Below are 24,875 nucleotides of genomic sequence, written 5' to 3'. Positions count from 1 at the left end.
GGCAACTGGGCATATACAGACAAGCTCATTTGTGTGTTATGGTTGCTTTGGAGCACAAAATTAGTAGGGAAAGAAGCATTTTTCTTTCTTCCTTTGAAAGGATGTTGGTTGGTTGATTGATCTCACAACTCATTTGTGAAACTTTATCTTTCAACAAAATCCTCATATTACTCCTTTCTATTATTGGAATAAAATTATGGTTTTTCCATCTTAATCTGTTGACATATTCCACTAACTTCATCCCATAGACATCTAGAGAGAACCTTTTATCCCCATTGCTTGTTAAGAATATTGAGAGATATTTTCTCTGTGGTTTTTAAACTTCTTTAGGAAAGTTTTCCTCTTTACATTTAGTGTATTGTTGTTGATATTTTGTTATGGATATTATTGGTTTATTATTGCTTCTATTATTAGGTTGCTTTTAAAGAAAAATCTAGCTGGTGTAAGTGAAGTTGTATGATTCTATTTGTCATGTTTAACTATCCCTACATGCGTTCAACCATCTCAATGTATTATCCCCTCTCTCCTAAGAGTTTGCCTCATCATTCTCACAATCCTGTGGTATTGTATTGGTCTTGAATGGAAAGTATTTCATTCCCTATAACTAAAGATCTTCCGTTTAATCTCTCCTTTCACGGATCTTGGCATAAGAGAAGGGTGAGTTTCTCTCTCTCTTTCTTTGAGGTGGTTAAGGTTTTTCTCTATTTGGAAGACAATGGCAAAAAACTGAAGTCCTAACCTCTAAAGGGATATTTATAAGCTTCTCAACGAGCTTAAGTAACTTGAAACCAACTTAGGCTTGGGTCATTTTATTCAATCTACTTGGGTCCTAATAAATTAGTCCTAATGAGGTCTAATTAATTAATATATAACTTAATAAAAAAAGTCAATTCATAAATATAGTGTAACCTTATATATTTTTTATTATCAAAACACCCTTATACACACTTATAAACTAAAAATTCAAAATCTCTCAAACAAACGTGCCACTATAAAACAGGAGATTGAGCAAGGACCACTAAGACCTATGGGAAAATGTTGATTCCCTCAAAATCTAATTCTAAAATTAACTTAACACTCGATTGAAAAAAGTTATCTGCACTCTAGTAGTTTATGAAATTACAATGAAGCAAAGCTTGGGTTTATGATTTACCATCCACTATATGCAAACTCCTCATGAATTAATATATATAATATAATAAGGTACTATCAACATTTCAAGATTACCTCTCTAATATTTGAGTTACAGATCTTCCTATCATGTGATCAATTTACATATTCTAACTTATAAAAAGCATATGTCAAATTCTACTAAATGAATTATTATAACTATAGTTTTCCTTATCACATATCATTAAAATCACCCAAAGGAACACGTTGTAACAATCTCATGAGATATCATGTTATCTCTATTGAGAATACATGTTGTTACTAGTTTCAATCAATAGTAACCTAATCTGTATGGAATATGTGACCACCTTAAGTCAAAAGTTTTTTATTAATTTCAATACAAACTCAATTTCCTCTCAAGGTTAAAAGTCTATACAGTATAATAGTTTAATGAATCGTAACCATTAGATGACAAATATCATGATTCATTGTATCTCATGTCCAATGTGTAATCATATACACTAATGCACTCACCCTTCTAAAGTCTTCCCGATAATCCAAACAAGTCGATTCTCCAATTAGGAGGTAGTGTATCATAATTTCTATTGGATTTGTTCAAATCCATGAATATATTATGAACTAGTTATATCACCTTGAAAGGACACAAAGACTCAAATTTTTTATGTAACTCTTTATGCACCCAAGTTATATACAATGCAAGATATATGAACATAAGTGCTTAGATAAAGAATTAATGCTAAAGGGGTAATAAAGAGAACTTGAATCATAAATAAATAACTAAATTTATTAATGAATCTCAAATTGATTATATTATATCATGCTTTTTATAGCTCTATCCCAACGTATATATGATCCTCTTATAAATATTTTTCAAAGAATTTGATACACAAAGCAAAAATTTTAATATTTCCTTTAATAATACTTCAAATAATATAGATATTATAAATTTATTTGTAAGAACAATTAGAAGAGATCCCTTCAATGGAATGTTTTGTGTGAATATTTTCACTTAATAATAAAAAAAATTCTAATACAATAAAATGACTTGCAAAAATAAATTAAACATCAACAAAGCATGGGTGGCCCATTGAAGTAGCCACTTATATGACCCACTAACATGACCAGTTAGAATTACACACCAACATGACACAGTATGACACAATTGGCCTGCAAGCACATGGGTCATAGTGCCCATTTGGTTTGCATGGGCTGACACAACAAGCCATAATTTTCAAATAGGTCATGTTGGTCCAACACAATTTATTTGACGTCTAAACTTATGTAATTCCAATTACTCATGTAACTAAATCAACTTGAATCCAATTCGATATTGAATGAATTCAAATAATTTAATTTTTGGGAAAACATATAGATATCAAATTGATACCTATCAAATTTCAAATCTAGATCATTAGAAATATATGATAAAATATAGGTAATAGAATAAAGATGTAAACATATTGACCACGTCATAAATAATAAGTCAAATTCTGAAACGGACTTTAGAAAAAAACATAGAAAAAAAAAATTATAACAATATCATCAATTCACGTTTTTTTTTTTGGCTCTCATGACATTCGGACCACATAATTAAAGCTTCCATAGGATCATTTAGCTAGAATTACTGCTCTAGGGGTGCTGTTAATGTGCTATTACAAAAATGGAGAATTTTCTAGTAAACAGCCCGTGACAGACCTCTTCATCCTCTCCCACATTTTCCCAACAAGAACTGACCATGGTAGAAAATGACAAAAACTGATTGGGGACGTATCAGCCAGGCCAGTACACGTGGCAGAATCCAACTCACAAGCTATTAACACCCACCACGTGTAGGAGATAAATCGGGACCATGAAATCCCTCGAGTGTTCATCGCCTTTGCCTGCAGTATCAAATTCTCCTACACCTCTGATCTATTTTCTGCTTAGCCATTCTAGATGGCAAGACCCTCAAGCCATTTCCAGCACATGGGTCCAACCAGCTTGTCTGTATCAGAGATCCACGAGGCACGATCCCATACCATCAGTTAATAACCACACACAAATACGTGGCTGACCCACTAGCACCAGAACCTTTATGCCCAGCTCAATAATATAAGCCCTCTACCACCTCCTCCTTTTCCACAACTTAGTCTGCAATCATCATGCTAGAAGGCAAGGCAGTCATTGGTGAGACTGATATGCTGCAAACCATGCAGCAAGATGCTCTAGACTTGGCAGCAAAGGCCCTCGACTTCTTTGATGTCACTGAGGCCACCGAGATTGCACGTTTCATTAAAAAGGTGAAGTTCTAATACCAAAAACACAAAAAAAAAAATTGTTGAAGTATACGTGGTTTAGTCTGTTTTTCTTGCTTGCTGATATAGGGTTTGTGTTCGAATGCAGGAATTTGACAGGACGCATGGACCTGGGTGGCAGTGCATAGTTGGAACGGATTTTGGATCATTTGTCACACATTGCTATGGCTGTTTCATCTACTTTCGCATTGCCAGCCTTGCAATTTTGCTCTTCAAGGGGTCTGCTGGTCCAGAGGCTCAGGCAAACCAGTTTCCAGTGTTGGAGTCAGTGAAAGCATGAGGGCTCCTTTTCCTTTCTCTTCTGATTTCTTCTTGTTCCCTACCCCGGTTGTGTAAACTATAGAGGACCCACAGAAAAAAAAAATGCACAAAATTTCAAATGCACTCTACTTTGCTATCATTTTGCTCTTGATCTTGTGTTTAATTTTATACATCATAGCTCATAAGGATCACTTTGGAGTGAAACAATGTATATAGTAATCATTTTTCATTATCATGGAAATTTAAGCTTCAAGAAGTTAATTAAAAGAATGGCAGAATCATATGAACATGGAATATTGCCTAGAGACCAGTACCAGTGACCAGACCAGACCCTTTTTTTTTTTTGGCAGATCCTTACCTCATTTCCTTGATCCAGGAGATGATTCGAGATTCCAAGAGAACGTCAAACCTCTATCACAAAATAAAGTTAAGAGAAGATGCACTGCACGTACGCCTACAAGACAAGGGGTGTCTGTAAAGAGGACAAAGAAGAGCAAAGACAATTATCAAGTGGGAGAAAAATTGGCATGCATGTCTGGCAAGGATTATCAACTTCACTGTAAAGAAAGATTCAATTAGATAAAAACATCTTAGAAAGCTTAGTGAATAAGCAGAAGAGTGAAATTATTTGATTTGGCATACTTATAATACGATGGGACTTATCAGAAGGTGGATCACTCTCAAATATTTCGTAATAAGATGATCATTTTGATGGATTAATTTGACTGCAATGGCAATAAAGTTCATAGCAAGAATACAAAATGGGATAAAGTACTCCATAGAAAAGGCTTCTCCACACAAAACTTGCATGATCTTCAATTTGGCGTCCACACATTTTTAGCAGTCAGGGTCTAGAATGTGTCCAATGCGTGACCCCACCCCGATTCTTTTTCAAAGATGATGATTGAGGAATGAACTGGAAAGTCACTGAATAAAAGGTGAAGGATTGAGATAACTTTAACATGTACAAAGAGGACTTTTTTTCCTGAGAAAGTTGAATTGAGGTTTAGTTATTAATGCTAATTGACAGAGTCAATAGAAAGAAAGGGATAAAAAGGACAAAATAAGTGTAAGAAAAAGTTCCAATCATATTTATAAGTGAGAGTTCAGGTTTTGGAATGATGAAGCTCCACAGGCAATGGGTTGATTTGAGTATCCAATCAAAGAAGAGACACATAAAGACAAACAACTTTACTAAAAGTTTAAGTTAAATGATTTGGACTTACATTAAATGTATGTTATACTCTAAAGGTCCATCCTCAAACATGTGGTTTATACCAAAAAGCTTAAGCTTAATTAAAAGATCTGGACCCATGCTATATATTATTTGGCCATGATTGAAAAGCTCAACGTTAAAAGGATTTGGATGCACAACCCATAGCACTCATGGTGGAAGGGACAAACAACAATGGTATGTGGCCCTTACCTAGAAGTGTAAAACTTAAAAGTATTTTAGCCTATAATATATAGGATTCACACTCTAATATCTTCTCACTTGTAGAGGGGAGAATTACCTTATAGGATGGGCTGTATAAGATAATTATTAGAAAGAGTCCATTATCTCAAGAATTTTTAGATGACAATTTTATCCTTTAATATGTTTTTTATATTATCAATAAATGATTTTAAGATTATCAATAATGTAGAACCCATATATAATGATAGGTCCAGTCAAACAATAGTGCATCTCTTGTCCCAAAAAATTGTTTTTCACTTTTAAACTATCAATAGCTTGTATAATAAAGTTTTACTTATAAAAGTTAATGATAAAAATAATTTTATTATTTACTTGAATGAACTTGGAAATGATAAGTCTAATTGAAAGTTAAAATTTTTTTAAGAATAATCTAATAAACCATGCATTATTAATCTAGTTTATTATTTTGTATTAATTATAAATTATTTTATATTATCACATCAATAAATTTGTCATTTTTTTTACTCCTTTAGTAACATGGGATAAATAAAATAAAAAAAGATATATATGTTGTTTAAGAGAATCTCGTAAAAAAAAATAATTTTCAATATCTCGTAAATAAAAGTCATATCTTAAGGTTATTATGTTGTTTTACATATGTAACATATAATTAAAAACTTTGTTAATATAATAGAATGAATAATTATTTTTCACGAGCACTTATCAATTGAATAATATACAAATATTCAATTGAATAACACGCAACTATTGAATGAAATTAATAACATACAACTACTAATTGGGTAATATAGCATGTGAAAAAATTAAACAAAAATAAATTAAATTATATTGTAATATATTGTAACGTTAGTGTATTTGTATTATAAGTATAATGCATTTATGTCGTACTTATATTTTATTATAAAAGTAATAATTCTAAAAATGCATATTCATACCCTATTAGTATTAATACATCATTATCAATTTATTAACATCATTCATCCAATGCATTGAAATTATTTAATAATTTTTGTATATATAAAACTATCAGTCTTGTGAATTCAAATTAGTATTTCATTTGTTTTTAAAAAAAATTTATAATATAAGTATGTTATGAAATATGGTATAATCATACAAAACTATCACTTTTATAAAAAAAAAGTTTAAAATTTTTTCATTTATATTTTATTGTAAAGTATTGTAATATAAATGTATTTATATTGTAATTATAACATATTTTTGTTGTATCTGAAATTTATAATAAAAATAATAATCTTATAGATCATTTTTTGTACCTCATTCATATTCAACATATCTGTTAACATCATCCACTCAATATATTGAGGAAAAAAAATTATATATGAAAATTAACTTAGTGTACCTCCCTTGAATTTAATACAAAAACATAATTTATCAATTTAAAATTATATATATATATATATATATATATATATATATATGAAAAAATTACCATTTTTATAATATAATTATGAAACTTTTATTTTTCTTAATAAAATTAAAAATTAGAATAAAAAAATACAAAAAAAAAACACATTAAATGTTATTTTAAAAGTATTTTTAGAAGCATTTTTTGTTTTAAATAGTAAATTTAAATAAAAAATTATATTATCATTATATATAATAATGGTAAGGGTTAGACCTAAAATTGTTATTTAAAATTTAAACGTCAATAATTACAATAAATGTAGGGGTCATGCACCATAAATGTTCTAATAAAACAAGTAAGGTGTTTTAAATGCTTTGAATTTTAAAAGCATTTAGTTGAAGAGCGTTTTTAGTATTTAAGCCTATTATTGTCCTTCCTAAGAATTATCAAAAGACACCATCCTTCCCAGTAATTATCAAATTTAGCCTACCCTATTTTGTAATTCTCCCCTTATAGATTATACCTGTCATGGGAGGTAGAGACAATTTCAAGTATAAATAGATAAAGGTCTAAGAGATTAATTTAATGTATAATGTATATATCATGTTCTAATACTATCTTGTGACCTATGCTTGTATTGGGAGACATAGACAATCTCATGTATAGACAAATACTTAAATAGATGGGGACTTGAATTGACCTCGATATGCTAAGTTAACTAAAGCTCTAATAGCATGTTGAATAATGTATATCACACTCTATGTACTACAAATGAAGTTTTGGAAAGAACACGGAAGCAAATGACCAACATGTAAAAATTTGAAGTTCGATTATTAATTAACTAGAAATTTCGTACAAACAAAGAATTCATTTGTTGCTTTGGCACACATTAATAGTGTGAAAATTTCTTTGTAAGACAATATTAGACTATTGAAAGCTTCAAATGTCATTGTTAATGTAAAAATATAAAAATAAAAATAAATTTGTATATAAAAGGTATATAAGATTTTAACATGGTTCGACAAATAATCATTTCTATATTCATAGATATAAGAGAACGTACATTCCACTATTTCATTCCTCAATCCTTGTATCTACATCTTAAATAAATCCGAGTCTTTGCTCCATGAGATGAATGTCTTCCATTCTTCTTTACATTTTTAGCTGTTCGATATGAGCCTTTTTAGGTATCAATCAGTAGAGTTCACTATAGAAATTTTGACATGACTAAATGGAGATTAATTGACCGAATTTCCATGATAAAAAAGGATGAGTTGGGAGGAGAAGTGACGACTTTCCTTAATAACACTGTCCAATAGACAGAATTTACAAGGTGGAGATCGAAGATCACATCCCACGGGCAGACACTACAAAAGTGACATGAGTTGCAGACCATTGTACAACGATTGTTTTTATTAACAGGCCTGCCTTTATAACCAAGAACCCGATGGTTCCCTTTACAAAATTGAGCTGTGAAATAAGCAATGAAAGAACATGCCTAGCTTGAACATTTTTCACAGTACTTACAATTTTGTAGACAAAAGTTCACTGATCCACTCAGTTTTTTTTATCGACTTCAGAAGTCGAAATCATCTTGATTTGGCTTTGGTGAAGTTAACATGGCTGTATAAAGCCGGAGTCTGTCCTCCCCTAGCGAAGAGCACCGTGATACGGGTCTTCTTGGCCGGATAAATGACAATGAAGTGAGTGTCAACCGGTGTTTGTACCTCCTCCAAGCCAACTGAATGGCCACAGCTGCCCAAGTCCTCCACCCAGGCGAGTAGTATCTCGCACTTCTCTTGACTCTTTCCTTCACAAATGTGTATCTGAAATGTTGTGTGACATACTTCACGTCGTCAGCTTCTAGCCCAAATGCCTCAGTGGTTTCAAGGGTGATTAGGGTTGATGAAGATGGGGGTAGCCTTTCAATGAAGGGTCTTCTAAGGCACCATGACAAGAGCTCGTCCCCACTGAAGTTTCCAGGGCCTAACATGCAGCAACTTTTCACACCATCTCGGAGTACTTGACTGCTCTGGAGATGGCCCCTTACTACAAACAGCATTCTCTGGACTGGGTCACCCTCTCTCGTTATCTACATAAAAGATTCTGACTCAATTCTAATCCAAAATTTGCAATAAAATTCCCAATGAATGCTCAAAGTCAGGACTCACTACTTCTCCCTTAGTGAATATGAGGGACTTCACACGATCGCAAATGTTCTCCAGGACTAGATCATCCATGTGTTGAAACAATGGCACCTGAAACAACTCTATTAAGTATTAGAAATTGCTCGAAACCAAAAAAATCAGTCTTGTTCGTGCTTAGTCTAATACTATTACTGCTAATAGATGAGATTTTCAAAATTTCAAGTTCTATAAACGTGTATTTAGGTTAGTGTCACACGGTAGATTCGCTTTATACATATAGAGTAGCACTGCAACTTGAGCGGATTGGTCAGCTTGACAACTAACCTAAACCCAACCTAAATTTAAAAACAATTTACCAAATTCAACCCAACTCAACCTCTAAACCGAGGTATTTAATCCAAACCCTTACCCAATCTCATTTCTCTAAACTCGAATTGAATTCACATTGGGGGAATTGCGTAAAAATTCAAAATTCATTCATAATATTTCTTTAAAAAACTTTTTTATATATATTTATATGAAAATTTAAATATTAAATAGGACAAAATTTAAAATTGTATTTTTTTTTAAAATGAAAAAAAATGATATAATATAATTTTGATAATTTTTATTAAAAAATATCAAAAAAAAATATTATTATTGTTATTATTATTATATAGGATAATATGTATTATAAATATTATAAAAAATTAAATTGGGTTTGGGTGGTCCTAACCTTGGTTCGAGCATGATCCAAATTGAATTCCAGTTGAAAAAAATCTAACGAAGTACAACCTAACCAAACTCGTTCAAACATCAAATTGGGTTCGGCTCTATTAGACCAAACTCCAGCCCAAGTTGCACTGCTGATATAGAGTGAAGCCCAACTACAAATGGGCAGCGCAAGGACACACTGGTGGGAGCACAAGGCTGGCCCCAATGGCTGCCTTTTAAAACCTTATTGGGTCAATTTCAATTATGGGGGTTGGGGATTTGACCGTTAAACAACAAAATGGAGATCTTTAAAGCTAGAAATCAGGAGGGAAGAGACAGAAGGAAGAAAACAAAAGGTGTGGTAGCAAAGGAAAACAGATGCATAATATATGGGGAGACATCTTTTTTCTGCTTTTTTTTAGTGGAGAAATGATATGGGCGTACCTGTCTCACCAAGTCCAGACAGAGATGGTACTTGATGTCCCTCCTGAGGCCCTCGGGGAGGTTCTTCGTCATCTGCCATTCATCAACGCCACGCATCGCTGCCCACTTTTGCCTCTCATAATTACGCACTCTCTGCCTGAAACCCAAAGGCAATTTCCTCCTCCTCATCCACCACTCTATGTTCCTCATTTTTAGTTGCATTGTTTGTTTCTTTGATGTGGTCGCATGCAAGAACACCTGTTTGACCCCCATAAACAAAATTTGCAGATAAATTGTAAAGGCCCCATTTCCACATTTCCACATTTTTTGCTTCAGAAGATCAAATGAGTTCAGTACCTTAATATTTCCAATCAACATAGTGACCAGAATGAGTCCACTGGTGAGAACAATAATATTGAATATGACTTCCAACCATTCTGTGGTACTCTCCAAGTTTCCAAAAGTACTGATCATCACATATAAATGGAGTTAGTACCAAGAAGAAATGCACACCCGACATGGAACTTTCAGTGAGATGGAGAGCAAGTATGAAGAGGCTAACCATGGTTCACATCCCCAGAAAAAAAAAAAGTTTGAAAGATGAATTGCGTGAAACATGTGGATCCAAATCAAAGTTCTAACTAGGTAGTTCAGACTTCAGAGTCATGATGATTAAAACAGTTAAAGTGGGAATTCACATGGAGTGATCAGTGGAAATAGAAACTATGTCTCATTTGCTCACTACACAGAAACTTTTAGTCCTTTCAGCGTACATATCAATGGAGCACTAATCGGATGGAACACCTCTTTTAACTTTAGACTTTTAGCAGCATAAAGAAGAAAAGTGAAAAGAGAGCAAACCTTAGTGTCATTAGGCCCCAGAAAAGTGGAAACAGAATCTTTTCCAAGCGATTATCGTTGGTAACAAGCTGAATTGTCCATCTATAACCTCCATATTCAAAATTATCAGCACTGTCCAGGCAAGTAAACCGCGCGTGCTTGTTGTTTGCCCATGCAAGTCTTGCTCTATCTTTCAACAGGCTAGTTGTTCCATAGTAGATAGGATTTTTACAAGCAAGTGTTTTTGTGCTACAATAATTTGCCACTGCACATTCCTCTTTCAGGCATTTTGCAGCTCTCTGCAGGCCTAACAAGTACCAACATGCTCCTGCTGCCTGCAGACATTCGGTTTTACCACATGCTTGAGTTTATATAAACTTCTCGATTTGCCGTTTATTCTTACTAAACTCGAACAAGAGTTTTTGGCTAGAAAGTTGATAAAATTTAGGTTTCAACGTATGTACAAACATGCTTTACAATACTAATTGGTATTTCACCGGAATCTACCTTGATCCAACTTTGGACTTGAAGTGGCTAATCTAAATTTGCTTTTCTAGGTACGAATAGGGTTAAAGCTAAAATTAAGGCCGCTCTTCCTGACAGGGACTAGCTCATGATCGGGCAACCGCACTTGAACCAGGTCCCGCCCTTGGGACCCACCCGGATCAGTCACAGCCCCACTGACACCAAAAGAAGAGTAAGCGCCGAACATAACGGCTAATTCCGTGTAAGTGATGAAACGGTCACTTTCTGTCTAACAATTATTCAAAAACCGTAGTACATGCTGTTCTAGAGAATTCAAAGAATCAGAGATAGGTCACCTTCCTCTCCACAGAAACCCAACACGAGAGAAGTTAATTTCAAGGTAATTTAATAGCTGTCTTGACAGACTTCCTGACTCCACATTTCACGTGTGGATTAATTTGATCCTTGATGATGAGTTTTCAGAAAGTAACTTTCACATTGCTCTTTCACGGATTTAGATTTCCATTTTCCACCCTTTCTCACCAACTCATTAGAAAATTTCCCTGCACAAGATTCTTTCACCTAGGCATATGAACGGACTAGGAATTTCTTTTGGATATTTAGTTCACACCCACACTTATATATAATTCTATTGATAATCCTATGGATTAACCTAATTATAATTTTAAACTACTTAACTAATATTTGACTCACTTTAATTTTTTTAAATACATAAATTAATCGAGTCATAAACATGTTTAGTTGAGATATTAATCATATAGATTTATACAAAAAAATAATTATTATTGAAGAACCTAATTATTAATCGGGTTAAATGAGTTACACAATATGTTACATGTTTAATAATTATATAGTATTCGGATTTATGTTTTTGATACAATTACCATTCATATTGGGTTTGGTTTGATTTATATAGTAGAATACTTGGGCTTCGACATTACATGAACATAATCTATCAACACGTATTACCACTTCTACTATATATGCTTTTAGACATATTTTTATTCCAGTAAGAACAATGCATATGTTATTTCCATACTACACGGTATCTATTAGTACTTAATCTCCTTAGTTAGCTTTGATTTTGTTATTATATAATTGATGGTTGGATGATCTTGCATTCATTTATATATTTTTTTTCATCTTCTGTGTAATTTAAATATCTTTGAGTTTTATTTACTAAATTTATAATGCACTGGGAGGATATCTTCTCCCTACTTCCTAGTAGTAATTTAGTTTTATCATCATAAAAGAGGGAAAGAGTGTTAGTCCAAAGATTCTCCTAATCGAATTTTGATAATTACATAAAACAAGGTTATGTACTAATGATGTAAATCAAGTTAAATTTTTCCAGTTTATTTATGAAAATTCAAAGAAACCTCAAGCAACCATGAAGAAATATCACTACCATGAAAAGTTAGAACTATTGAAGACTTAAAGTGATCTAGAAAAAACTATAAGATGGTGTTTGTTAGTACATTTAAGTCTAAACTGTTTATCATGCACTTAAAGATTTATTTTCATAATCTCTTTAACTTAAAACAATCATTTTTATCAAAGAAATGGATGGATTCTTGTTTTCTATTAAAGCCCTAAACTAAATTCTTTTCAAATAGATCCTAAAAGATCTTGAGAAAGCTTACCTAAGTTGCTAAAAGTTTCAAACCTCAAAGCGAGCTTTTTAAACACTTTACAATGCAACTTGTCTAGGTGCCAAGGAATCGATTGAACTAGTTGGGCTCGATCAATCAAATGGCACGGTCAATCAAAGGGCACTTTGTGCACCCTTGACATCTAGTAGCTATGGTATAACCAATTGAGGCATAAACTCAATCGATTGAGGGTTAGTCAAGCTATTGTCTCAATGATTAAGGCTTTGAGTCCCAATGGTGAATTGTAGAGCAATAAATGTTTAACTACTAATGAATCGATCAACTAATTGCTCAATCGGTTAAGGGCTTTATGTGACTTTGGGGTCCCTAAGATAGAAACCTATAAATTAAAGTGTTTTATAACATTTATTGATAAGAGAATAACTACTTTCAATTAGAAAAACATTCTTTCTCTACATTGATTTCTCACTCATAAATATTTTTGTGCACCTTCAAATCCACTCAAGTTTGTCTTGTATTGTGAGTTTGACTTGTTACTAGGTTTGAAGTTTTTTAGTTCTTTCTTCCTTACTCCTTGTAAGAGAAAAGTTTCAAGTAGGCTAAGTACTTAAAGAGTTTATGAAGGTTTATTAGAATCTTATAATCCAAGGGTGAAAAATTTAAAGTCTTTCACTATAAAATTGTTGTAAGTAAATGGTGAACCCTCACTCAATTATAAGTTGAGAAGAGCGGACGTAAGTAGGTTGTCAAACCACTATAAAAGAGTTTACATTTATTTTTTCTCAATTTTTTTTTTATACTTGTTTTACTCTTGATTTCATTTTCTTTTTTATTAGTTGATTATTCTAAAAAAGTTTTTAACACTCAATTCAACTTTCCTCGGAGTGGTTTTGTAATCTACTTAGTCATCTTTCACAAGCATATATCATTATAAAGATAAATACTCTATAAATAGTATTTTACATCTAAATTTACCTTTTTCTAGGTTTAAGTAGGACTCAAGTTAGGTTAGAGTGGGTTAAATTGCATTCAAAATAGTTGGATTAGTCAAGCCATATACATCAAATTCTAATGTAATAAAGTTAAATTGGGTTGAACTTAACAATAATGATTTTTTTATTTGTATCAAAATTCAAATAGAAACTAAACACAACCATCCACTTTTTCTTTAAAAATTATTAAAAGTTCACATAAAATAAATAATAAAAATATTAATGTCATGTTTGGATCATTTGCTGAGAAGCTAAAATTTTTTTTAATGAAGACCTACATGATCTTCATTTAGAACTCTCATGGTCTGAACCCTTCCTCCAAACTTAATCAAAGTACTACAATGATCTCTCAAGCTCAGTGTCAGTCAGATGGTAGATTGGGTGGGACCAACTCGGATACCTCACAGCCCTAATGACACCAAAAGAAAGGGTAAGTGCCGAACATAATGGCTAATGCCGCGGAGAGAGGAAACAGTGACTCTTTCCCCAGGACAATTATTTGAACATACGCCCTCAGAGAATTCAAAGATGTGTCACCTTCTTCCACAGAAACCCAACAGGGAAAAAAAAAAAAAGAAGTTAATTTCGAGGTAATTAATGGCTATCTTTAACAGTTCTGGACAAACTTCCAGACACCACATTTCACGTGTGGATTACTATTTACTCCTTGATGATGAGGTTTCAGAAAGTTACTTTCACACTGCTCCTTTCATCGAGGAAAGAAAGATTTGGGCTCAGTTTAGCAGCTGTTAACAATTCTTGACAAACTGCTAGACTGCAGATCTGACGTGGGGATTACTCTTTGATGATTGGTTTTCCGAAATTAACTCTCACACTCCTCCTTTCACCAAGAAACGAAAGATTTGCTTCTACAACAGTTTCTGTTTTTAAGAATTTTTTTTTTTTGTTAAAATAATTTTCTTTCCAATATATATATATATTTGATAATTAAAAAATTACTTTTTATTTTTTATTTTCTGTTTTAAGAACAAAAAAATCATATTCTCGTAAATTTCTTTGGGTTGTTTTCATTTTTGAAGAGTCATTTTAAAAAATAATTAAAAATAAAATATTAAATATAAAACTTATTTTTAAAACATTAAAAAACATGTTTAAAACATTTTACACTTTTCAATAAACTTTTGTTTTATAAAATATCACAAAATATTTTTAAAAAATCATTTTTTAAAACTGTTTTAAGAAAACAATTACCAATTCCAATCTTGGTTTTCTATTTTCCACCCTTATAGACCATCTAATTAGAAAACTTCTCTACATATGATTCACGATTGACCCTTTTGATGATATGGATGGATAAGTATATCTCTAACCCTTTTGATGAAATGGATGGGTCGAGAATATCTCTTTTTTGTATCTTCTTTTCATGCAATGATCTTTTCTTTTATTTTATTTTATTTATTTTATTTTTTGGGTTAATCAACCTTTTCTATATTGAAAGACGCCTAAGGTCACATGTGATGATTAAAGAACTCTAGCTCAACCAAAAGTACATTTTGTGGTGGAATTTCATATCAAGATTAATATTAGATAAGGCAACATAATGCTCTTATCATAAAATTGTATATCAAATAAGGTGTAAAGCATGTTATGTCTCTGAATGTTTAGACAATATTTTTCAAAATATTTTAGTAGTATACCTAAAAAAATTTCTTATAGTATTTTAATGTTTATAACCAACGAATTTAATATAATGTTTAATATTAGATGAAATAATATAATATTCTTATTATAAGGTTTTATATTAAAGAAGCGTTACCCATGCAAATTATATTCGTTTGAGTGAGAATTAAGGTTCAATTTTTTTTTTCTTTTATTTTTTGGATGGATGATAGGTGTCCATATTTCTCTATATAGTAAAGAAAAAAATTGACAACAAGAGATTATAAAACAAAATATCTATAAATTTTATTAAAATAAGAACAATAATAATCTTCAAATGCAAAGTTTATAACATCCCTAAAAAAACTTAATCGTAAACACATTTTCTAATTATACAATCTGTTATTCAATAAAATCATAGGATTTCAATCTCTAAGTTCAAGAATTCAAGGTTCTTAACAACGAACATATCATCTTTAAAGTCATACACTCGTCAATTATTATTATATATTATTCGTATATCTATTTCTAACTATTTCTATGATTTCATTAGTCTCTAATAACCTATCTTAAGACACTTTTATTTTTTACTTTTAAACCATCAAATTATTAGTGAAAAAAATCTAACGGTTGAGAGAGTCAGTCTAGAACATTTTACGGTCCTAATTAGTCATCATTTTTTGAATGGTATCAAAAAGATATTTTGGATGTCTTAGATGAAAGCATATAAAAGAAAATTGGAAACTAAAACCTTCAACATCAAGTTGATTGCAATGCAACAAAATACTATTCATTTGTTGATATAATTATTCAACACTACGTGATTTATCATTTCATAGTTGTGTCATGCACTACCACCAACCAACGACAAAAGGTAATATTTTAAAGCACTAAAAAGGCTTCCTAGAGGGTGCTAGGGAACCCAAAGAAAAGAAAATAAAAGAAAAGCATGATAATAAACAATATATTCAACATAATGGGGGGGTCCATTTCTCAAGGCCTTTTAGTGTAAGGAAATATACTGTAGGGGACATGAAGATGATGGGAAGAACGACTTACATGGGAGGCGACAAAGTAGGCAATCATGTTGAGGACGATTCCCCACCAAATGGTGCCGAATATGTAGCCGGAAACGTTTTGCATTCGGAGTAGTAGGCAGACTGAGTGGTAGATTTTGGGGAGGTATTGGAAGAGAAATATGATCAAGAGCACTGTCATCACTGTTGTTGTTAAGCCTCTCTCCAACAAGGAGGGAATTGCCACCCACAGTACAATCTGCAAAAGTGCATCATCTCTTTTAAGTGTTTAGATTCCCTAATTTGCCCATAAGCTTAAATTATAATATAAACCTGAATCATGCATCAACTCGACAGAGAAATAAATATCTATTAGGTTTTATAATTTCAACTTTCTTTCAAACTTAGAGTTCATTTGAAAGTGATTTTGGTTAACTAACTCTTTTATTAGTAACACTTTTATTGAAAACGCTTTTAAAAATTATTATTTAAAGGGTATCTGAAAAATCAATTTATTGACTTAATATGATCTAATAACTTAATTTAAGTTATTAAACATATCAAGTCTCTTTAGTAAAATAATTTAATATTACAATTTAAAACTAAAAATGATTTTGATGAATTAATTTAATGACTTAATAATATAAGGATAATTTAACTTAAATTATCAAATAATAAATATTAAATTTTATCAAATACCCTCTTAAAATACTAGAATATAAGGATAAAAATATGTTTGATGGGTCCAAGAATTAAAAGTCTAAATTATTAAAGAACAATGGATAAACAATGCATATGAAATAGACATGAGCTGAAATCCCACTAATATATACCTTGTAATCCATGTTAGGGTCAATTAAGAAACTTCCCAAATGTTTGAAACTTTTTTTTGACTCTTCAACTCTAATAACACTAGAATGCAAGAAACATGTAATCCGTACAACATAATTGAACTAAGTGGTCCATAGTTGCACTCATGGGTGTCATGATGTGATTTTTTCCATAATTTAGACTCTGATTTTTTCTCACATAATTGATGGGGGCTCATGCATTTTCCTTTTCTTGTTTAAACATTGGACCCCCCCACTAATTTTTGTGGAAATCTGTAGTGCCCAAATGAAGAACAGCCTCAATTATCCAAGCCATTTTTGGGCATATCTCTAGGTTCTTGGTTCTAGTTTCTACGTGACCAAAAAGTAGGTGCACTAGATTGCCCAACAATTAATACCGTGCCTCAATCTATACCCACCCACCAAAAAAGTCATGTAACATTTTTATTTTATTTTTTGTGAAAATTTTGTTGAAATAAAGAATTAATTAATATCAGAAAAGCATATTCCTAGGCATTTAACAGGTCCAAAAGTTGGTGCCAATATTTTAGATAACCATCCTATTCCACCAACCAAACAAGGTTTTGGCAAGTTTTTTTTTTAACTAAGAAAGCTTGTCACAAACTCATATAATATAGAAACAATTCATGATTAGGGGCTGAATCATTAGGGTTGGGGCACATGACTTCAGAAAAAAAATTGAAATAAAATCTCACACACAAAAGGAGTCTAACCACTTGCTATATTAAGCTAGACTTTCAATCATGTCTGATTTTGTCTTAATGAAATAAATATAAAACTCTTTATTCCTAACTAGAGTATATTTCAAGCTTTAATACTAAAAGGGTGTTTGTTTTTTTAACTTTTGATTGAAAGTAATTTGTTCTTGAACTTTAAATGGCTTGTTTTTATATTTTTTTTTATAACTTATTATAAATTTTTTATTAAATTTGAAAAAGATAAAATATTTAGTATTTTCTAAATGAAAAAAAAAGTAACATGTTAAATTTTATTTACTTTTTAATAATTAATAAAAATAAAATATATAAAAACAAACCATCTAATACTTAATATTATTAAGTACTATTTAGTTTTAATTTATATTTAGAATTAAGTAAAAAAAAATACAAACAAACACCACCAAACTCTAGATTTTATTCCCACTAAAATTAATAACTACATAAAATAATGTTCTCATGCTTCATTTTATTACTAGAAATACAAAAAATAAAATGAAATAGAATTAAAATTATTCATAAATTTATGCATAATCTAGTTTGTTAGGTAAAATAAATTAAATGAATTTAAATTAGCATATAAAAATAATTTATTAACTATAAATATTTTTTTTTCTACTTTTTCTTGCATTTTCCCTTTCATCTTTGTTTGATCTCTGATAAAAATGAAGGTAGGTTTTCATGTTACAAAAAGTATGAAACATGGATATCCTTGTTATATACAAACAGTATCAAAATTAAGAAGCCAGGAACTACTTTCCCTACTTTATATAGGTTATAGAACTAGTTTTTTTTTTATTGTTTCATTAATTTTTTTAAAAAAAAATTAAGAATAAAGTAATAAATACTTTACTATTAGTTAATCTGATTCTATTTTTACATCTTCTGTCTTCTCATAATGGTATATGCTATGTTACAAATAATTGTACTCACTTTTTCTACATGAATTCAAAAATATCTCAAACAATTTTTTATCTCACTCTCTAATATTAAATAAATAAATGGATATTTAATTGTAATAATGATATGCAGTGAGATTACTAAGATACTATGAGTCTAACTTTAATACTTAAGACTTCAGATGTTTATTTTTAACTTTCTACTTAATGCTATTTATGTTACATTTAAAGTTAAATTAAATTAAATTTTATGTAGATTTAAGTGAAAAATAATAACACTACCTAAATCAAAAGGTATTTGGACATAATTGGTCATGAGCCAAGCAATACTATTGGTCCCCTCTTACATCTTTGCATTAAGTTAGGTCTTTTTCTTGGCCCCCTTCACATCTATTCTTATTAAATATGAAAGACATACAACAAATTCATCATTTTATGCAAATATTTCAAAATATTTTCCACCATATAAAAGAAAATAAAAAATGATAGGATTTGAGTTCTTTTGAGATCTTTGACATTGAACCAGTGCCCTGTGTGTTGTATGAAAGAGACACCCAGTGATGAGTTAAGGGCCTTAAGGCCATAGAAAACCTAGCTTTATTGTGTAATTTATATTCCCATTTTACCCTTTTCCAAAGATGAAGAAAGGACATAGTTACATCACATGGGTTCTCACTGCATGCAACAAACTACTGGTGTGACTTGCACTTGTCATCTGCAGCACCAAGACGCTAGTGTACAAAATCAAAACCATAAATGAAAATTTTCATCAAAATTAATGGCTGCCACTCTTTTTTCTGTGATCATAATAGCGTTAAAAAAAAATGGGGTCGATGATGATAGTGATGATAGGGATGACAATGGTGGGTGAAACTCTCACCTGGGGTAGAGGGAGGATGACGAACAGGTCGAAGAAGAAGCCCTTTTTCGCCTTCAAGTACCGGAGGGCCACCGTGCTGGCGCTGGCGTCGTGCAGCCGGCTCCCTTCTTCGCCGACCACGTGGAACGTCCGCTTCGCCATCTTGAGCTGCAGCCACATGTTCCAGAGGTGCAAGGCGTCCGTCATACACCGGAGGGCGGTCACGGTGATGGCGAACCACCCGTCCACGAAGAGACACATACAGGTACTGTTTATGGAGAGGACGTAGAAGAAGAGTGGGTCGACGAAGAGGCCTGTGGCGCAGACCAGGAGAAAAACCCTGTTCCATTCCTGGACCCATTTGGCTCTGGGGTCCAACACCCGGCTCAGACATTTTGGTTTTAGACCAGAACTGCACCTCCCATACAATGGTTCACGATCTCTGCACTCCTCCTCCTCGTCTTCTTCCTCTTCCTCCTCGTCTTCTTCCTCATCCGAGACATCATAGCTTCGGGAAGAATATGAAATTTCTCGCTCACTTGCCATTTCCGCAGAGAGAGAGAGAGAGAAAGAGAGAGGGAGCAAGCAAGCAAGCCTAGCTCTAGTCTCTGTAGGAGAATATATGCACAGATTTTGAGAGGTTAGGATTGAAACATAGCTCATAAAAGGTTCAATAATTGGAGAGCTGTAACTAGGATGGGGTTGTGGGGGGAGTACTAGATACAGACAAATTCTTTGAATTCTCCGCTCTACCCTTGCCCGTTGATCCACCCTGGCTCCAAGAAGGACAATGCTGGTATAGGCTCTAAGTTCAGTGAATTAATGGTAGGAAAAGGTAAGAATAATTAAAACCCAACGAAATATTTTTTATTTCAATCAATTCAACTATTACATTTTTGTACAATTCAACAGGAGTGGACAGAACCATGAGTCAGATCAGTTCAAGGGTAGGTCCATATTTTAAATCTACTTTTGTTTCAAACGCAATGATTTAAAATATAGAATAAGCAAGCCAAAAGAAAATTTTCTTTTAAATGGTATTATAATTGCATCAATGCGGTAATGGCCCTAATGGGAATATGTGGGTTGGTGGTTCGACAAATAATGCTAAGCTATAGTTTTGAAATTTTGAATTGATTAAAAGACCTATGCCCATAAAGGTGACAGGTGGTCACGAGAAAAAAAAAGTGTGGATATTAGAGATTTTTTTACCTATGGTTGTTGCCTTTTTCCCTTATCTTTTCACCCTTGGCGTCACCATTTGGTAGCAATTCCTAGGTAGAAGGTCGCACAAGGGGAGAGTCTCCCATAAATTTACTCATCATCAAACCCCCTCTTAATCATTTCTCATAAAATAAAAACATGAGAATTGTAATAGAAGAAGTGACCATTTTTAAAGTATAATATCCTCAACTTGGTAAAAGAATACATTTATATATAGATGGCTCTTAGAAGACTTTTTCCATGGATGACTACAAGATCTTTTCACCATGTCACTAGCTAGCATTTGGGGATTATTTGGAGACATGACCAATGACCAATGCCCACAAAGGGCAGTTTGGGAAGGTAGGGAGGAAGAAGACAGAAGATGGAGAGAGATAGTAAGAGAGAGAAAGGAAGAGGCAGAAAGGATGGAAATATGTAGGGCATACAAGGGAAGGTGGTCTGTGGGCATATGGAGATGGGTGTCTCTATACACATATAAGTTTGAACTACACAGGTTCCATGCAGCTTCCCATTTTTGTTTTTTTGTTCATCAATAATATCTCTACAAAAGAATGACTGGTGAAGAGCCGTTGCCCACTTCAACACTTCTCCACGTTCACATCTTCCTCTGAAAACATCACCACCATATATAGACCCCATCAGTAGTCCCTTTTTTTTTTATCTTTCTTTTTTATTTTCTATTTACTTATGTGGGAATATATATAATAACTTCATCACTACTCATGTGTCGTTGTTATCTTTGCCCAAAATATTGATATGGGCTGGTAATTTCAAATCTTTTGACAGATGAGCACAAAAGGTATGATAGTTGGTCCTTGTCATTTTCCAGTAATTGATAACTTAAGGCTGTCTTCTTCTCACTTTTCCTTACCATGTTGGTGTATATGGTGGGTTGCAACTTGCAACTTGCATGTGAGGAACGTTCCGTATTTTTTTGGCCTTGTAGTAATTATTATTTTAAAATTAGTTCCTCCTACTAAATGTCTGTCTGGAAAGGACACGTAAGAGGGCTATCGTGGTGCAATTTCATAGTTTCCCAATAAAATTTCCCATCCAAATTTGACATTTTTTCAATGAAATTGATAGATTCGTCTGGTTTCAGGTAGGCACATGTTTGTGTCTAAACTATATTGATCCAATCTTTTGGAGAATTAGTGAAAAGTTTGAAAGATTTTTTCTTTTTAAATATAACAACTCTCCTTGTTTGGTTAAATTTAAAGAGTGTTATAAATTAACTAATAAGAAATTAGAATTTATATATAAAAAAATATATTTTTACTTTGACATTTATAACTTATAAATTTGCATCATATTAATAGTATATTTGATAATGATTTTAGAAAATATTTTTATAATATTTGTAACGCTGTGAAATATTTATCTTTAAGTATTAGAAAAATGAAAAACAATTCATAAAATCATTATTAGGGGCATTCTAAATATATTTATCAAAAATAATTTTATATCCACATATTTTAAAATCAAACAGATATATAAAACTCAACCATAACTTTTATGTATGGCAATTTGTAGTTATAGATCGTGCTTGTGTTACATCAAAATTTAGGCATTTTATTATATAAGTCAAATCTAACACAAATAATAATCGTATTAAGATTATAAATCTAAATATTATCTAATTATTAAATAAGTAATACATTATGAAACTCATTTAATAATTAGGTTTTTATATTTGACAATTAAGTTGAGTTGAATATATTTATAATTCAATTAATTAATTTATTTAAAACAAATCAAATGAATAAAATGTGAATTAAATAATTTAAAATTATAATTACATTAAGCAGTAAGATTTTAAAGTGAGTAAATTCAAATCAAATTCATATTATACTAATTGATCGGTCCAAAGAAATCACATATTATTTAAACACACTATATAGGTTAATATAAATTGAATCCAAACTCAACTATACCCAGTGATGGGTTTGAATCACTCTGATAGGACTCTCTTTCCTCGTCCTTTTCTTTCTATTTTCTTTCTTTTTTTTCATCATCTTTAGTAATTTTAATTTCTTTGTAGCCAAAGAGAAAAAAAAGGCCATAACTTGCCAGCACCGTCCAATCAGACAATTAGGACCAGCGGACGGTACCTGGCCGTGTAGTATAATCACTAATCACTGATTAGGGTGCAGGGCCACACTCAGCCACCAATCATGGCAACTTAACCAATCGTTGCTTGACATCATGATGTCAATATGCCTTGAATGCACCCTTCTCACTATTTGTCATTTAGTTTAAAAGAAAAAGAAAAAAAGACAAAAAAAAAAAAAATTAAAAGAAATTGAAAATAAAAGGAAAAGGAAAAGGAAAAAAAAAAAGAATTAGAGTTAAATTCCATGGTGTAGAGATGTAAAAAAACGTGTACAACCTTATCCTTTCATATTTTCTTTTTTATTTAAAATCTAAAAAAAATTAATTTCCGAACTCTTTTATTATTTTATATAAAATAATTTCTCACTTAAGTTAAAGGAAAACTTGTATAAGAAGCAATATTTTTCTAACTCTCGTATCATTAGATGTCTAAATCAAATCAAAACCCATCCCCGATCGTCGAAACTTCTTTGGCGCGTTCGAAATAATTGGCCATCAATCTAATTGAAATCTCAAACCTTGTAGGGAGTAGGGAATAGGCAAGGCAGTCCAACTCATATGCTAGGAGGTATAGAATAAATCCAAAGAAACCTGTGCTCTGAGATTAAATTAAACTACATTATCAGGGCAAAAGCTCAGCCTTTCAGGAACCAGCTGCAAATTTGTATACAATCCTACCGGAAAACTCTGGAAATACTGCAGTGTTGATGCAGTGATACAACAATCGTCGTTGTCATGATGTTGCCCTCTCTAATCATCACGCAGCTGTGGTCCATGCTAGCTCGGGCGGTTCAGGCATTAGCCCCCACCAGTGTGTCTCGGCACATCCTAATATACTCGTGACAGTCCCACGACGAATAAGAGTGTGTGATTGGTCATGGGGCGCCTCTTCATTTCATCATGGAGTATATTATTTGATGTACCTTTTGGCAAGCAAGAGGTACCTTACTCGGACAGACTAGAGTACTGCTACATGTTTTTGGGCCCGGGAGAGATTTCAGCAAAAGAATGTGATTGATGATCAACACGGGTCCGGATTACGTTGAATTGTGAAATTTGTTTTATTACACTCTACAAAGAATGTTGAGGATCAAACTATCCGATCAACTTGCAAGGGTTTAATGAGGTAAATAATTTTTTATTTAGTAAATGATGAATTTGTTTTTATTATATTTTTAAGTATTTTACTATTTAGAGTTTCATTTTTATTTTTATTTAAAAAAAAAAAAGTGGCAATTACTAGACCGGGGTTCGAGCTTGGTGGCCTTTAGGCTCTGCTTTCATCACAACCAGCTGAAATGGCCGAGAGTGGATGGCATGCTATTAAATCCCATAAGGCTAGTTCTGATTAGTTGGGGTTGGGTGTGCAATCCTGTTTGGCTATCTAGAATCCCTTTTTTCCATTTTTCATTCTACTTTGTGGGCAGTTTGGTTACGAGGGGTTTGGCTTATTCGTATCGCTATTAGGCCAATCACAAGAATTCTCAGCATGAGAAGAAGAATGGAACGGCCATCATTCCAGTGTGCAGTGTTCGACCACATTCAACTCAGAAAAAGACCAGGTTGAAAATTTAGTGAACTTGTGTTGGCTGGATGTAAACGTTTGTCTTCTCGAAAAAGCTGTGTTTACTCTCACTTGCTTTCCTACCATCCAAACGATCCTTCCAAGGAAAGCTGTCAGCATAATCCAAACACCCTGAGGAATAAAACAAAACCCAGAAAGGATTAGCAAATTTGCCATCATTTTACTCTTTCCATTCAGTGGAGAAGAAATTAACTTTTTTTGTTTCCTGAGGATGGGGTTTTCCCATAGTGTGATCAATCTACCTCACCAGTCAAATGATTTTCCCCTCTCGTCAAACAAAAATACAACTAGCTATGATTCAAGGCC

At 32.2% G+C, this 24,875-nt stretch overlaps 2 protein-coding genes across 2 annotated transcripts; one reads left to right on the top strand and one right to left on the bottom strand.

Annotated features, from left to right (window-relative positions):
- The first annotated feature begins 3,234 nt into the window (after positions 1–3,234).
- On the top strand, positions 3,235–3,973 carry LOC117909357 (dynein light chain 2, cytoplasmic). Its single transcript, XM_034823370.1, has 2 exons — positions 3,235–3,410; positions 3,514–3,973. The coding sequence occupies exons 1-2, from the start codon at positions 3,273–3,275 to the stop codon at positions 3,703–3,705; spliced, it is 330 nt and encodes a 109-aa protein (XP_034679261.1). The 5' UTR covers positions 3,235–3,272; the 3' UTR covers positions 3,706–3,973.
- Positions 3,974–7,764: 3,791 nt separating this feature from the next.
- On the bottom strand, positions 7,765–20,294 carry LOC117909001 (cyclic nucleotide-gated ion channel 4). The gene is made up of 7 exons (XM_034822901.1): positions 19,667–20,294; positions 16,364–16,579; positions 10,615–10,928; positions 10,111–10,219; positions 9,775–10,011; positions 8,662–8,748; positions 7,765–8,582 (listed from the first exon to the last, which is right to left on the bottom strand). Exons 1-7 carry the CDS (start codon positions 20,189–20,191, stop codon positions 8,067–8,069), a joined length of 2,004 nt encoding a protein of 667 aa, XP_034678792.1. The 5' UTR covers positions 20,192–20,294; the 3' UTR covers positions 7,765–8,066.
- Between the last annotated feature and the right edge of the window lie 4,581 nt (positions 20,295–24,875).

The sequence above is a fragment of the Vitis riparia genome, chromosome 19, assembly GCF_004353265.1.
Source record: "Vitis riparia cultivar Riparia Gloire de Montpellier isolate 1030 chromosome 19, EGFV_Vit.rip_1.0, whole genome shotgun sequence".
Classification (NCBI taxonomy): Eukaryota; Viridiplantae; Streptophyta; class Magnoliopsida; order Vitales; family Vitaceae; genus Vitis; species Vitis riparia.
Note: the sequence above shows the minus strand (reverse complement) of the source record. Positions and strands in the feature narration are given on the sequence as shown.